The sequence below is a fragment of the Seriola lalandi genome, unplaced genomic scaffold (genome assembly GCF_002814215.2).
Source record: "Seriola lalandi dorsalis isolate HSWRI2012SDOR001 ecotype SW California unplaced genomic scaffold, Sedor1 jcf7180002054657, whole genome shotgun sequence".
NCBI lineage: Eukaryota > Metazoa > Chordata > Actinopteri > Carangiformes > Carangidae > Seriola > Seriola lalandi.
In genome coordinates, this window is record NW_019525210.1 from 579,761 (window position 1) to 593,099 (window position 13,339).

General features: G+C 40.2%; 1 protein-coding gene across 4 annotated transcripts in view; it reads left to right on the forward strand.

Moving 5' to 3' along the window:
• Positions 1 to 13,339, forward strand: part of LOC111665676 (collagen alpha-1(XIV) chain-like) — a 167,274-nt gene that overhangs the window by 12,122 nt on the left and 141,813 nt on the right. For 3 of the 4 annotated variants that reach the window (XM_023420750.2, XM_023420751.2, XM_087177839.1), the window contains exons 4-5: positions 4,656 to 4,799; positions 8,205 to 8,288. The exons of the other annotated variant lie outside the window; for it this stretch is intronic. In XM_023420750.2, the coding sequence (XP_023276518.1) occupies positions 4,656 to 4,799; positions 8,205 to 8,288 (228 nt within the window). The remainder of the gene's footprint in view (positions 1 to 4,655; positions 4,800 to 8,204; positions 8,289 to 13,339) is intronic. 4 annotated transcript variants of the gene reach the window in all.

Below are 13,339 nucleotides of genomic sequence, written 5' to 3' on the forward strand. Positions count from 1 at the left end.
CCATTTACACAGTATCAGCTTCTTACCACTATACAATTTTAAGTCATTTATTTTTTCACACTAGCTAACATGCTAATGTATTCTCACTAAAATGGATTGAGAGGATCCCTAAAGCCTAAAAATGATGTTTGATACAGCATCTCAAAATCATTTCAAAACCTTTTTTACTTCCCGAACATTGGCCAGCAGACGTCTTCTCCTCTTTTAATGGTGTATAGTTAGATTTTTTTAAATGGGGCATTGCTTCCTCCATCTGTCGATATGCATTATCATCCTCTGCATTTGGCTAAAATTCAAACTTGCACCCCTCCTTATGTGTGAGGATTCATGCATACGCAGGCAGAACATACCATATAAACCAGTGCCTCCCCAAGGCAATGGTCGGGGAAACACTGTTATCAGTGCTGGCAGATCATAACATATAAACGATGCCTATGCCTCTACAGCACACAACTGCAATGAGCAGTTAAAGACTACACAGAACACATTTAAGGAGGTATTAAGGTTTAAAGAAGGCTGTCTCTGGGGCATTTTTCTTGATTGGTGTCTCAACCTGGTGTTTTCATCACGCTACGCTCGCTACCACGTCCAAACTGTCAGTCTGATCACACAGTGAGATTTATCAAGTGGTGCTTGTTGTCCATTTTGTTGGTCCTGAGCTATCAGCTGAAAAAACAAAATCACAAAAGTAACAATTTCTAAACTTGTTCAGGCAATAGAATTGACTGAGCTGTTTGTGACGTGAAGCATCTCATCATGATATCAGGAACATAAACAAATAAGCAAAAATAATCTCAAGAGAAAAAATCTGCCCGTCCGCACAGATGCTCCCACAAAGCTGCTTTATTTAGTGCAGTAATTATGTTCTGACATTGATACTTCAACATTGAACATGTCACCAAGAAGGTCAATTTATAGACTTGACCTGACTCAACCCAGGTGTGAAACTCAGGTCAAGTCCATCAGTGTGATGTATGATGAAATAATGTCGATACAACTTACAACAAAGAACTGTAAAGTACCTAATAAATTGTCTTTTGGGAGCATCTATTTACCGTGCCGGCTCCTCTTTCTCTTCAGACTGTCATTGCCTGGGAACCTAATATTTTACCAGAGGCACATTTTTTTGTTTCCCTCTACTCTGCTGGATGCAGCAGTCTGTTGTTGCCTGAAGTTTGAAGGTGAAGTCAACCTCTGCCACTAGTGCTGCTGTCAGCCAGTGGCAGAGTAAACCTGTAGCTTCTGGGGTGGCTCGGCTGTCTATTTGATCACAGTAATGGAGAAAATGTCAGATAAGATGCCGTAAGCACAGGCAGCCATCCCCTGACACTGTGAGGGAGAGCCGGGGGGATGGAGAGAATGACACAGGAATATGAAAAGGGAGACACTAGAGGGCAAGATGAAGGATAGCGCTAGAGAGACATAGATAGAGAGTAAATGGAAAGACGGATGTTGGATATAAAAGGTAAGGCAGGGGAAGAGTGACAGATCCAGACAAAATCTTTTCATCTGCAGCTCCTGTCAATGAAAAACATGCTCTGGTTTTGTTTTCCGGCCATTTTCCAGCTAAGCTGAATGTTTGCTTCAGTGTTGGGAATACTTTAAAAAAAAATATATACTACGCTTTTGACACATAATGTATATACTTCTCAGTTTCTGCAGCCTCACATGCTAGAAAGCTTGACTGCCTTTTTCATATTCTTACAGATATTCAAATAGTCTTGACATTTTCACCAAAGCGCGATGGCCTCATTTCTGAGACATGCCCACACAGCTCGCTTTGCAACATGTTGCCTTTGGGTAGTGCTTAGTTTTGAAGAACAGGAAGAAAAAAAAAAAAAAAAAAAAAAATCTGATTTTAAAAAGTAAGTGGAAGTGCAAGGATGGCTGTGTGCCTTCTGGGCTGAGTTTTGGGATGTGAATGACGGGGATGATCATCTTCTGGCTGTAGACTGCTGGTATCAGTATGGGTGTAATGAAGGTGGAGAAGCAGTGACAGAGTGTTAGTTAATTTCCGTAAACAGCGGGGAATTTTTTTTTGGAGCTCAGCTGGATGGTTTCATTGAACTTGTCTTCCTGGTTGAAGTAAAGACATGACTCATACGCTGTCATAGTTTAAAACTGAGGCAGACGGATGCCACATGCGGATCATGCACATTCAAGCTTTTACTTCCAGAATGTGAAGACAAGCAGATTATTATTTTATTTAGTTTTACTTTTTGTCATTTAGGAATTTAAGGAACTACTGCCTGATTAAAAAAATGTTGTTGTTTTTTCTGCCAGTCATTTAGTTGTAGCAGATGGTGGAAAATAGATTTTTTAATCAATCTTTTTTCCATAAAGAAAGTGTCTTTGATAACTGACAATTTAAGAAGACGTATTGATCCCACCTGCAGCAGCAAAAGCGAAAAACTGAGCAGATGGCAAAATGACAAATTGAATTTATTCACACAAAAAAAGCTCCCATCAAAGTCTTAAACTAATTTGCAGTTGTTACTCTGATGATCTTGGACTTCTCAGTCAATATCTGTGGACATGACAGACTCTCTAAGACCTTGCTCTTCTCAGTCAGCCAGCTGCTGATTTCTGCCAAACTGTCTGCTGCTACGACGGCAAAGCACATTATCTGGCAGGATTAGATGCTGAATACATATATTTTATTTGATTGATGTATTTGATTTTCGTTTTCACGCGTTATTACCTTTTTGTTCATATTATTGGCTTTTACCTTTTACTGTTTGTTCTTATTTGTTTTCTCTCTGCTCTTTGCTGCTGCGAGGAGCCGTTTCCACCTCAGCCATTATTAAAGTTAATCTTTCCTCTCCTCAGTCTCTGATGCCACAGAGTTTCTCAGTGTTCATTTTCTTTTCTAAACAGTTTGAGTGATTATGTCACTTTCAGATGCAGCTGAAGACATTTTCACATATTTGGAAATAGTTTGAAGCCACTTAACATCGCAGAGAGGTGTGTAGTATGTGTGTACAGTTCACATGTATAATGATAGTCTGGTAGGTGGTTTGAGCTGAAGGGTCATTAATGGCGTTCTCTACCGCGCCGAGTGTCTTCACCAGCTGCCTTTTTGTAGTGTCCTTGAGCAAGACATGGAGTCCTAACTGTCACACACTTAAACTTAGTATCTAGGACCCACATATATTAGCCAGATAAAGTCAAATAATTCACTGTGTAATTAGTAGTAGCGAACATTATAGTGTGGTGTTGTGGCTCAGCAGGTAATAAGCAGGGTTGGTGGTTTGATCCCAGACTCCTCCTTGACCCTGTGTCAGTGTTCTCGAGCATGAGACTCATTAGATGTGAATGGGTGAATGAGAGGCAAACTTCATTCCACTGTTGGTATGAACTGATATAACTAGTTTCAGCTGTCCTCTTTCTGGCCAAAATCAAATCCTCAATCAAACCTTGTTAAAGAGCAGTTCACAGACCTGGGTTGTAAAATCATGTGCATCAGCCCTTGTAGGGGCTTGTTTCAGTTCAGTTTAAGAAGAGAAGACCTGCAGATGTACAGTATGTCTGTCCTCAGTGAAACAGGGGTCAAACTGTGTTAGTGTCCAAAAGAAACACGCGTGCTTCAACAGATAGAGTGCTGCATTCTTGCCCATGTACAGAGAAACTTGATCTGGCACAAACACATTTTGGAGACAGTACTGAGTACTCTGTTTCCTCCATTTTACTTTCTAAAATTATGTTAAATGTTTCATGTGCAGGTCAGGTGTAAAAAAAACAACCCCCCCCCCAAAAAAAAAACTTCTGCCCGTCCTCAGTTAACTGTGTAGGCGTCTCTCAGATTGATATTTCCATATAACACAAGCCTGTCACATTTGCCCCCTCGCAGTTGAGTTTGTAGTTTTAATTGTTCACAAAAAGTTTTGCTGTTGGAGTTCAAACTTCTTTGCTTGAACTCTGTAGATATTTGTGCTTTTAAAACAGGTGTTGTGAGTGCCTGTATTGAATTTATGTCAACATAATTACACGGTTAATACTGAAGCTGGATGATCCCTGCGAAGTGAAAGGTTGCCAGACAATGTAAATTATCCCGAAGCACCTATTGTAATTACATGGAGAAAGGTACAATGGAAGTAGAATAAAAGACAATGAAACGTTTGTACTTTGGAATTATCTGTTTCACATCTTTCAAGCTGTTAATGCACAAAATTTGTGTTTGTGTTTCCGAAGATATTTTAAACTGAAGGTTGGTGTTTATTTTATCTTTTAATTTTGAACAGTGATCCTCCTTAAGAGTCTCTGTCCTTCATTACAATCAGTTCGGAGGATGAATTCACTGTTGGTTTTGGTCTCTAAAGGATGATGCTAAAAATATAAAGCAAAGCTTTTTCCTGTATATAGCAGGTTTATATTACCGTGCTGCTGGCTGCGTGTGCATGGTGCTTTTTAAATGGTTCAAAGGTGTTGCCTTGCTCCCAGATGATCTGGTCAGTCTGTGTTGGCTGTGAACGCTGACATGGGTTTGTTTTCCAGCCCTTACTGTGTTTGCTTATTCTCCCCATTAAATTCATGATTAAATTAATCTTACAAAAGATTCCCCTTGAGTGGCTGGAATTTAAACCAACAAGTTTTTACTCTCTCTAACCATCAGACTTCAGCTACTGATGATTTGTTCTCCTCTCACCCCTCAACAGGTGGACAGCAGGAGGTGGTTCAGGTGTCAAGGGGGGAAGCAAAACTCCTCATTGAGGACTTTGACCCCTCTAAAGAATACAACTTTAAGATCATTGCTCTCAATAGAGGAAAGGAGAGCAAACCTCTTCAGGCCAAACATGAAGGTAAGAGAACTGAATTAAAGGATCAACTTTCAGTAGTACAACTCCACTGCCAATTATTTCAGACAGGCTCAGGCTGCCTTTAGATCGGGGGTTTAAAGAATTGGCATCATGTAATTAAAGGCCAATTTAACCTGGATTCACCCCTCCTGACAGTCGGAGGAGATATCTGGTCCTGGACCTTGGGTCAATACTGATACGGATCTGGTGCCCATATTATTGGGTAAAGTGAAGGGTTCACAGATCCAGTCTCAAGCCTCCTGAACTGCCCACAGACTCATCAGGGCCGCCCCCATAATATCACACATGTTGGATATTTAGTTAAAAATGGGATCATTACAATTATGACTTGTCAGTCCCAGCACAGCTGACGGTGTTGCCAGGCAACAGTAAAGCTAGTTAGAATACATCGGTAGACGAACAGTTAAAATCTCACCTCCGGTTCTTGCTGAAGAACAGACAGCCCATGTTGGCCGCATCTCGTTCAGCCATCTGCTTTTGTCTTTTCTCACTGTAAAGTTTTACTAATGTTACGGCGAGTTGTTGCACAACGGTCGCCATTTAATTTACATCTGCCTTCCCACAAGATCAGGTGAAGTAGTGAATTGTTCCCTTGATTGCTCCCTCCATGCCTCTGGCACAATAATCTTAGCAACATCCTGGGGTCTGTTCCAGAAAGCAGGTTTGACAAACCCTGACTCTAACCCTGGACTCTGAGTCGATGAACCCTGAGATGGGAAACTCTCAGGAAAAACTCTTGAGTTCCAGAACAACTGATCTGAGTCAGTTCAATCATCTCTGAGTTAACCTTGTGCGGGAGGATTATAAAAAGCCATCATCAATGGATCTCTGATTCAATGATTCACCAAGGCAACCGATAAATAAAGAGCAGAGCCTCCATTTTAATCCAGTAGAGCCAGAAAGATGAGCGTGGGACATTAAAGCATGGTTATTTCTAAAAAAAGAACAACAAAAAAAAAAAACAGCAGCAGTGAAAGAGTCTGAGCTGGAGAAAAGACTCAATTAGTTAAAACGATCACCACGTTATTTAGCTTTAGCTTTTATTTCCGGATGGAACCTACTGTGATTAAATGTTTAAACATATTTATTCAGATGTAACCTGATGCGGACCAAGTTGTGCTGCAGCACTAGATGAAAATATAAATGAATAGATCAGACAGAAGTTTATAGATCTATGATTGTAACCTCAGATTCTGACCCAGGAACAGCTTCATGATTTTGGTGATTTAAGTTGAAAATGTGTTGAGGTTAAAGCTGAGTGTAAATTTTCAGATGTCTAATTTACTTTTAAAAATCCTGCTCAACAGCATCAATAACTGTATTTGAACTTGTAGTAAATTTATATACAGTTGACTGAAATACTGTTAAAACAGTTTCAGACTCAAAACCTCACTTTTAAACTACTTTTAGTCCAGTTTGTAAATGTGAAAGTATTTTCAGCTGCATCACTGTCATCCTCACTCAGACGTATCACATCAGTATGACAGCTATGATAGGACTGTTCATCAGTGCGACCAATCAGAACATGAGAAATAATTCCTCATAGACCAGAGTCATGTGCGTGTGAGGCTTCACAGCTGAATGCATAGTAAATGTTTGAGTGCGGAGGAACTGATCGACGGTCTGACAGGTGTCTTAATGTCCACACAGTCTCAGACGGACTGATCTGAGGATGAAGCCTCTCTGCGTAATATGTGAGATCGCTGTCTCTGTCCTCACATTGAATGATGATCATAAGACAAAGTCATGTTCCTGAAGATAGATATTGGGTAGCCTAACAAACTAATGACTAATCTGGATTTTAATCTTCTCCCAAATAAACTTAAAAAAAGTTACCATGGTAACTGACTCATCTTTATATTGATCTGAGAGTTTTCACTAAAGCCTGCTTTCTGGAACAGACCCATGTAATGCATGAAGCACCATTATTTTCAAATCTTGTAGTGTGTGATTAGAGCGAAGAACACCGGTGAAGTTTCTACTTATGCGTGTGATGCTAGCTGATTTCAAAATCGATTAAAACTCCTGCAGTCCGAGCCCGGCTTAAGACGTTGTGATGAACAGGTTGCAGCCACGTTGAATCACACGCGACACGAAACTGATGCCGAACTAATTTCTGTGTGACATCAAGCTGTGTTTCTGGCTACAATCACTGATGTCACAGCAGGTGCTTTCCATCAGCTAGGGTTGGCAGAATACCTGCTGTGACATCACTGATTGGGGTGTGGCCACAAGAGCAACACAGCAGTGCTATGGCCTCCATTGTTCAGCGATACCTCTGCTGTGTTTTTGGCCGATGCTGTTTAAGCTGTGTGGTCAGCGGAGGATGGAGTCAAAGACAAGCTGAGCGAAGCAGGAAAGGATTCAAACGGCATCAGCAACAGAAACAACAGCAGCACACCTCGGTTCCCCGCTGTGGTTTTGAATACAGAAATATGCCAACTGCATTGTTTACTTTGTTTTAGTCACTGACATTCAGAAACCTGCTGATATTAATTACCATACTCTGCTTCAGGAAAACACAAATACTACACACAAAGCATTTAAAAAGGATTCTTAATGCAGAAATCCACAGGTGTGTCCTCTGGAAATATATTCATGTCGAGGTGGAAAAGTCCTTTGACTCAGCAGTTAGAAACTCATGCTGCTCTTCAAAGCTAAAGAAATGGCATAATATTACTATGTCCTCATATTCATGATCTCCTGTGCTCACAAATGATTTGTTGGTGTACTGCTGAATGAAAAACACTATGTAGCAGCAAATCATACTGAATATTATAATTATATATAACTATCCGCTCCTTCACTGGCAGTTTAGCCAACTCAGTATTAGATCTTAAAGGTGGGTGGTCTGGTGTCAGTGTAGCTTTTAAAATTATAAACCTCAGCTTTGGCTGAATATCAGTATTGAAGTGATCAGCCGTCAAATCGATATGTAGCAGGGTTCAAATGAGTGATTTACTGATTTTAACAAACAAATATAAAGTGTGGACAGTTCTGCCAAAATAAAATAACGAGGAGCCAGTTTAGACTAAAACAGAAACCATCAGTGTTGATTCATTGGGATCCGCAGGCTCATCAGGTTCCAGGCCTTTAATCACACTGATCAAACGAAATAAGGTTTTAATGTTGTGTCTGACTTGCTGCTGCCTGCTATCTATTATAGTCCATTCTATTCTGTCTGATTTTAGCAAAGGCTTCTTTCTCTTTCTTCTCTTTGAAACACTTCCCCTGTTGTGTATTCTGTTTGTTCTGTTTTGATTATTGGGAAATTGATTGATATACATCCTGTGTCGCACCTCTCCTCTCCTCTCCTCTCCTCGTTCTCCTCTCCTCTCCCACCCTTCATTAATGTAGATTTTTTTCGTTATATGTTATTTCTTCCAGCTCAGCGATCAGGTGTCGAGATGGTTCAGTCCCAGAGGAGAAACGACAACGGAGTCACAGAGGAGAACAACGAGATCTCAGAAGGTAAGTTCACCAGCAGGGTAACGAGTCAAACCAGGTGAACAGAAACGCTGAGAGAGAAAAGACTGATGCATCCGTCTACTGCGAGTCTCTGGTCGTCTGGATTCAAGACCTCTCCTGTGTAACAAGAGCAGAGAAAGATTTTTATTTTTTTAAAGGAGGTTTTCTTTGAAACGCCATCTCAGGAAGACAACCTGTCATTCCTCAAGAACAACATTGAAAGAGAAAGTAAGGCAAGTGTCCTGTAACCAAGAACAAGTTTTTTACAAATCTGAGAAGACAGCCCCACAGACTTCTCTGTTCTCAGCTCAGTTTTCCAGATTGCAGGCACCTTCTTTTTTTTTGTGAAGAACAAGTTTTTAAAGAACTGCTCCGGCACTGACACATGAAGCTATCAATTTTAATAACCTGACCTTTTTCAAACTGTCTTTTTAACCACGAAAAAGAGAGGAACTGCAGGTAAGTGGAAGCTGAAGACGCCTCAGCTTCTATTACAAACGGCTGCATTCACTGCAGGTGGGGAATGAGTTTGATTCAGACAATTTCTCCTGTTCTTTCTGCCCTTTTTGGAAACAGCCATTTCACAATTTTGTTCTGATTGCTGGTCTCACACATTTGAAAAGAGACGGAGGCCTGTGAATGTAATATTCCTGCACTCACACAGCGATTATCATCGAACCTCATTCCTGAGAAAATGGAGGGAAAGGAAATGAAATGGTCCGAAAAAGGGAATTCAAGCAAGAGCCTGCAACAATCAGGAAATTAATCGAGAGACAAGCGTAGTAAACAAGCCTATTATAATTTTCGAAAGTGATTTTAAGCACCTCACGCTGAGGCGAACAGTCACCAAAGAGAAAAACAGGAATCAAGGAAACAACCAGGTAAGCCTGAATCTGCGAGAACTGTCTCTCTCTCTGCAATCATGGTTACAATGTATACCTCCAAGAAATATCTCCACATCATATACACCTTTTTGTAAAGCTTGTAGCATTGGTGTTGCTGTTGCTGATGTAGGTAGGTGATGAAAGGTATTTCCCATGTTTTGCTCCCCTGTGAATGTGTGTAGCACTGGATAAGATATTGGGAAAAACTTTGTAGGTCTGTCCTGAATACCATTTTGAAGCTTCAGGAAAAAAAAAGAAAATTCTATCAGTTGCGAGATGCCTAAGCTGTTACTTACAGTTTTCAGGTGATTTACCAAACTTGTTGTAGATTTGAGATATGCCCCATTCCTTTGGCGCTCCACTTTTTGTTTCAAAGTTGAAAGTTACTCCAGAAGCTCACCTTGCCAACACATCTTGCTAATGTTGTTGCAACTTTTTAGCCGGTCCTGTGGTCAGGTGTCACAGTCCCAGTGTTGGTGCTGGTAATGTCAGATGGGAGCTCTGATGCAGGAAACTATTACTAGATTAAATTTCCTTGTCTGAGAACATTTAATAAGGAATAATATTGGATTACTGTTTAATTTTATGGGCTGTTTGGGATCTTTGGCAACAGTAGATGCTATGAAGCTTCGAGGCATTCAGGTCAGCCCTACACTTCTGAATAGCACCCGTTTTTCATTTTCATTTGTGTGTCTGTCTGTATTGAAACCAAAAAGAATTCAATAAAAGATTTTGTTGAAAACTCTCCTGCGGCATAAATGCAGGATGTTTAACTCGGAGTGTTTTGTTGACAGAAACTTGATATTGTGTCGTGTTCCTTTGCAGCTTTTGAAAATGTGATGTGTGCCTTTTGTGTGAGTGGAGCTGTGTTTCGAAGCCCTGAAATGGAGGAATGGTGTTAATGATGGTGCAGATGGGACTTCTGGCAGACGGTTAGCCGCCATCTCAAACCCAAATTACAGCTTCTGCTCTGAAAATCGTCACAATGGGATAAATACTTGACGGTTAAATCTTTCTTTTCTTTTTTTTTTCTTTTTTTTTTGTACAGCTAAATCTATTTATCAGTGAAACTCAATCAGCCTCATTTATTTTGTCTTCAGCTGCTTGTAGTCATGTTTTTGTTGCAAGCGTGGATTTCCTTTTGGATCAAATCGTACAGTTCAGTTTTTGTCTTTCTTCCCTATGCAAAGGAAAGAAAATACTCTTTGCAAAAAAGACTCTCATTTCATTTCATCACCTCATCACTTCCCATGAAATTACAGCCAGATTTCTCTAAATGGAGATTTTATTCTTCTCTCAGCAGCACCGACCCTCGCCTGGAGAGGTTTGGTGATTTCATGAATTTTTTTTTCCTCCAGAGAGCAGAAACTTATAAACCTGGCAGAGATTTTTTTCTGCTTCTTACCTTACATTACTTCATAAGCCTATTTTAAGTCAACGCTGATGTCCTGCGGTCATTTTAATCCAACCCTAGGTTTCATACAATTAACCTATTTTCTCACGTGGCATTTGAGCCGTGCAACTGGTGCTGGAGTGCGAGTCCGCATCCGAATTAAGATTAGATGAAACTTGATTACTCTCACGGGGGAAGTTACGAGGTTGGAAGGAAACTGGAAACAGGAAACTGAAGCGGGTTAGAGATGCGTTTAGGTTGTCTCAAGGTTTAAGAATGACCTTGGAGAAATCTTTTGGGGTGACTTTTACTGCATGAAAACATAAAGAGCCTGACGCAAGGGGATGCCACAGAATCAAAGGTACTGCATTTTTCAGGTGTTCTGATTAGGTGTCAGTTTTTATGTGGCTCACGATCAAAATATTGATATGTAGGATGTTTCATGTAGAATAGTAGTGAACTTTACCTGCTGAGTGGGTGCTATCCAGCTGTGCACTGCTGCAACCCCGATTGACTGGATGGACTTTAGTGGTTGTTTTGTGAAGATAGCCAATCAGGATCAAGTCCAGTGGTGATATGCTCTTTTGTAACTTGTTTGCTGCAGCCTCGAAGAAAGGAAAGGATTTAAAAAAAAATTCAGTTGCTTTAATTAAGCCACTTTTAACGAAATGTAATTAGAAAAATTTCAACGTTAATTAAAAAACCTTTCTTAATCTGGAGAGCATTTAGATACGGATAATAAAAAACCTTTTGAAGGATGATAAAGTGACAGAATGGAGGACATGTGTTTTTCCGTACATCAGCTGTTTGAGTGATGCTTTTGCAAAGATGACAGATCAGATATCATCCATTTCTCGGCGGGAACACGTATGGCTCAACGGATGTTTTTAAAATGGGTGCAAGACTCCACCGGCTGTGTTTGCACTCGTTGCACGAGAACAGTCAAAGATCGCAATGATGAAACCGGGAGGGAGGGCGGAAGGAAGGCAAGCGCAAAGTCTAAAGGGATCTGATCCAAAATGCTGAGATAATTACAGCTAGGACTTCTATAAAAGTCCTTTTTTCTGACTCATCACTGCTGCTGGGGTGTTACAAGATTGTTACACTGCCTCAGTCTTCCTCTGTTTCTTCTCCCTGCTTCTGTCACTTTGTCAGTCTAACAGTCTGATAACTTTGAAAACGTTTATTACGACCAACCTAAGCCAACGCAGCATGTTTTGTTATATCAAGTTCCTTATCTTGGAAGTTACATTTACACAGATAATTGAAGTTTCACTTCTACTATTTCCATGATCGCAATCGAAAAATTGGCCTGTTCTGTGCAAATGTCTGTGATTGTAAATATATTTATGGTTGGACTACAGTTAATATAAGGTTAGACAAAAGCACATAATAAGCAATATTTAAATTCATTATTTGGTTTGAAAATGTACACCTGTTATGAGTAACATAATAAGTTCAGGTAAAATATTAGTATAGATTATAAGTGTTAAAAGCATGGCTTATATAAATTCATGTATCAGTAAAAGAGGAACCTGGTGTATGAATTTGTCAGAAGGCAGCCAAACCTGGTGAGAAAATCACCTGCCAGTTTGTTTTTGTGTTCCCTTTCTGTATGCTGCCTCTCTCTCTCTCTCTCACCTCCACCATACCTCGCTTTCTCAAGCTGTCTCCTCCAGTTTACCAGAGTTATATATAAATACAAAGAAGTCCAGCAGCAAAGGCTGTCGCCAGAGGAGGCAGGCCATTAGCTGAAGAGTGAGAGCGAGGTTTGACTGGGACCAACATAGTAACAGTTGGTGATGTTTTTCAAAGATCCCATGGTGCGTCGTGTTGCGTGGCCTCTGCCTCGGCTTTGGCAGGAAGAGTTGCTATTTGGCCAAAGTGTCAGGAAATGTTCAAAATATTCACGGGAGTACAGGAAAAGAGAGAAAATTGGCTTCAGGCATGAGTCACCCCAAGTTTAAATCAAATTAAAACAAGTTCAATAAAGAATTACCCTGTCAAAACTTTCTTGATATTGAACCTTCAGTATCAACTCACCATTAGTTCAATTTTTTGATTAATAAGAAAACAAACAGACCCCAAAATCTGTCCAATTTACATCCATACAAAAATCATAAATTATCACTTTTGAGAAGCTGAACAAGTAAATGTTTAATATTTTTTTTTAAATTTGATTTTATTAATCAAAATGACATCAATTCTGCACCCATGAGTACAAACACTAATCAGAGGGACTCTGAACTTATGTGCCATTGCGTTTCTTCAAAGTTCATTAGCTAATCAGTCCCACCAGAAAGTTGCAATGTTGCGATCGCAATAATTAACACAAAATTAACCAATCCTGTGAATTCTGCACAACTTTGCTTTTTTGTCCAATCACCGCAACTTTTCAACAGATTTGATCAAAAATCATCATAGTTCCACGCGAGTTGAACCAAACATACCAGTCCCCCCACATTTCCAAACATCAATCACACATCAAGTAACACTCAAAAAAACATTCCACCTTAAAAGTGTCCGGTAGCTGCCGGTAGTGTCTGAGCTTCTCAGTGGATCGTTAATTAGTAGAGAAAACACTCGTGATGAAACTGCTTCATAGGCAGAAATCGTGGGGTGGGGGGGCTCTACGTTATTATAAAGATCAGCTCTATGTGTGATTAAGACGGAGCAGAGGAGCGTCATTGCTTGTTCTTTTTCCCTATAAGATTTGTGAAGACTGGGTCACCACCTGCACTGCACTGGATTTATTATCCCTGGTACAAGTTGCCTCT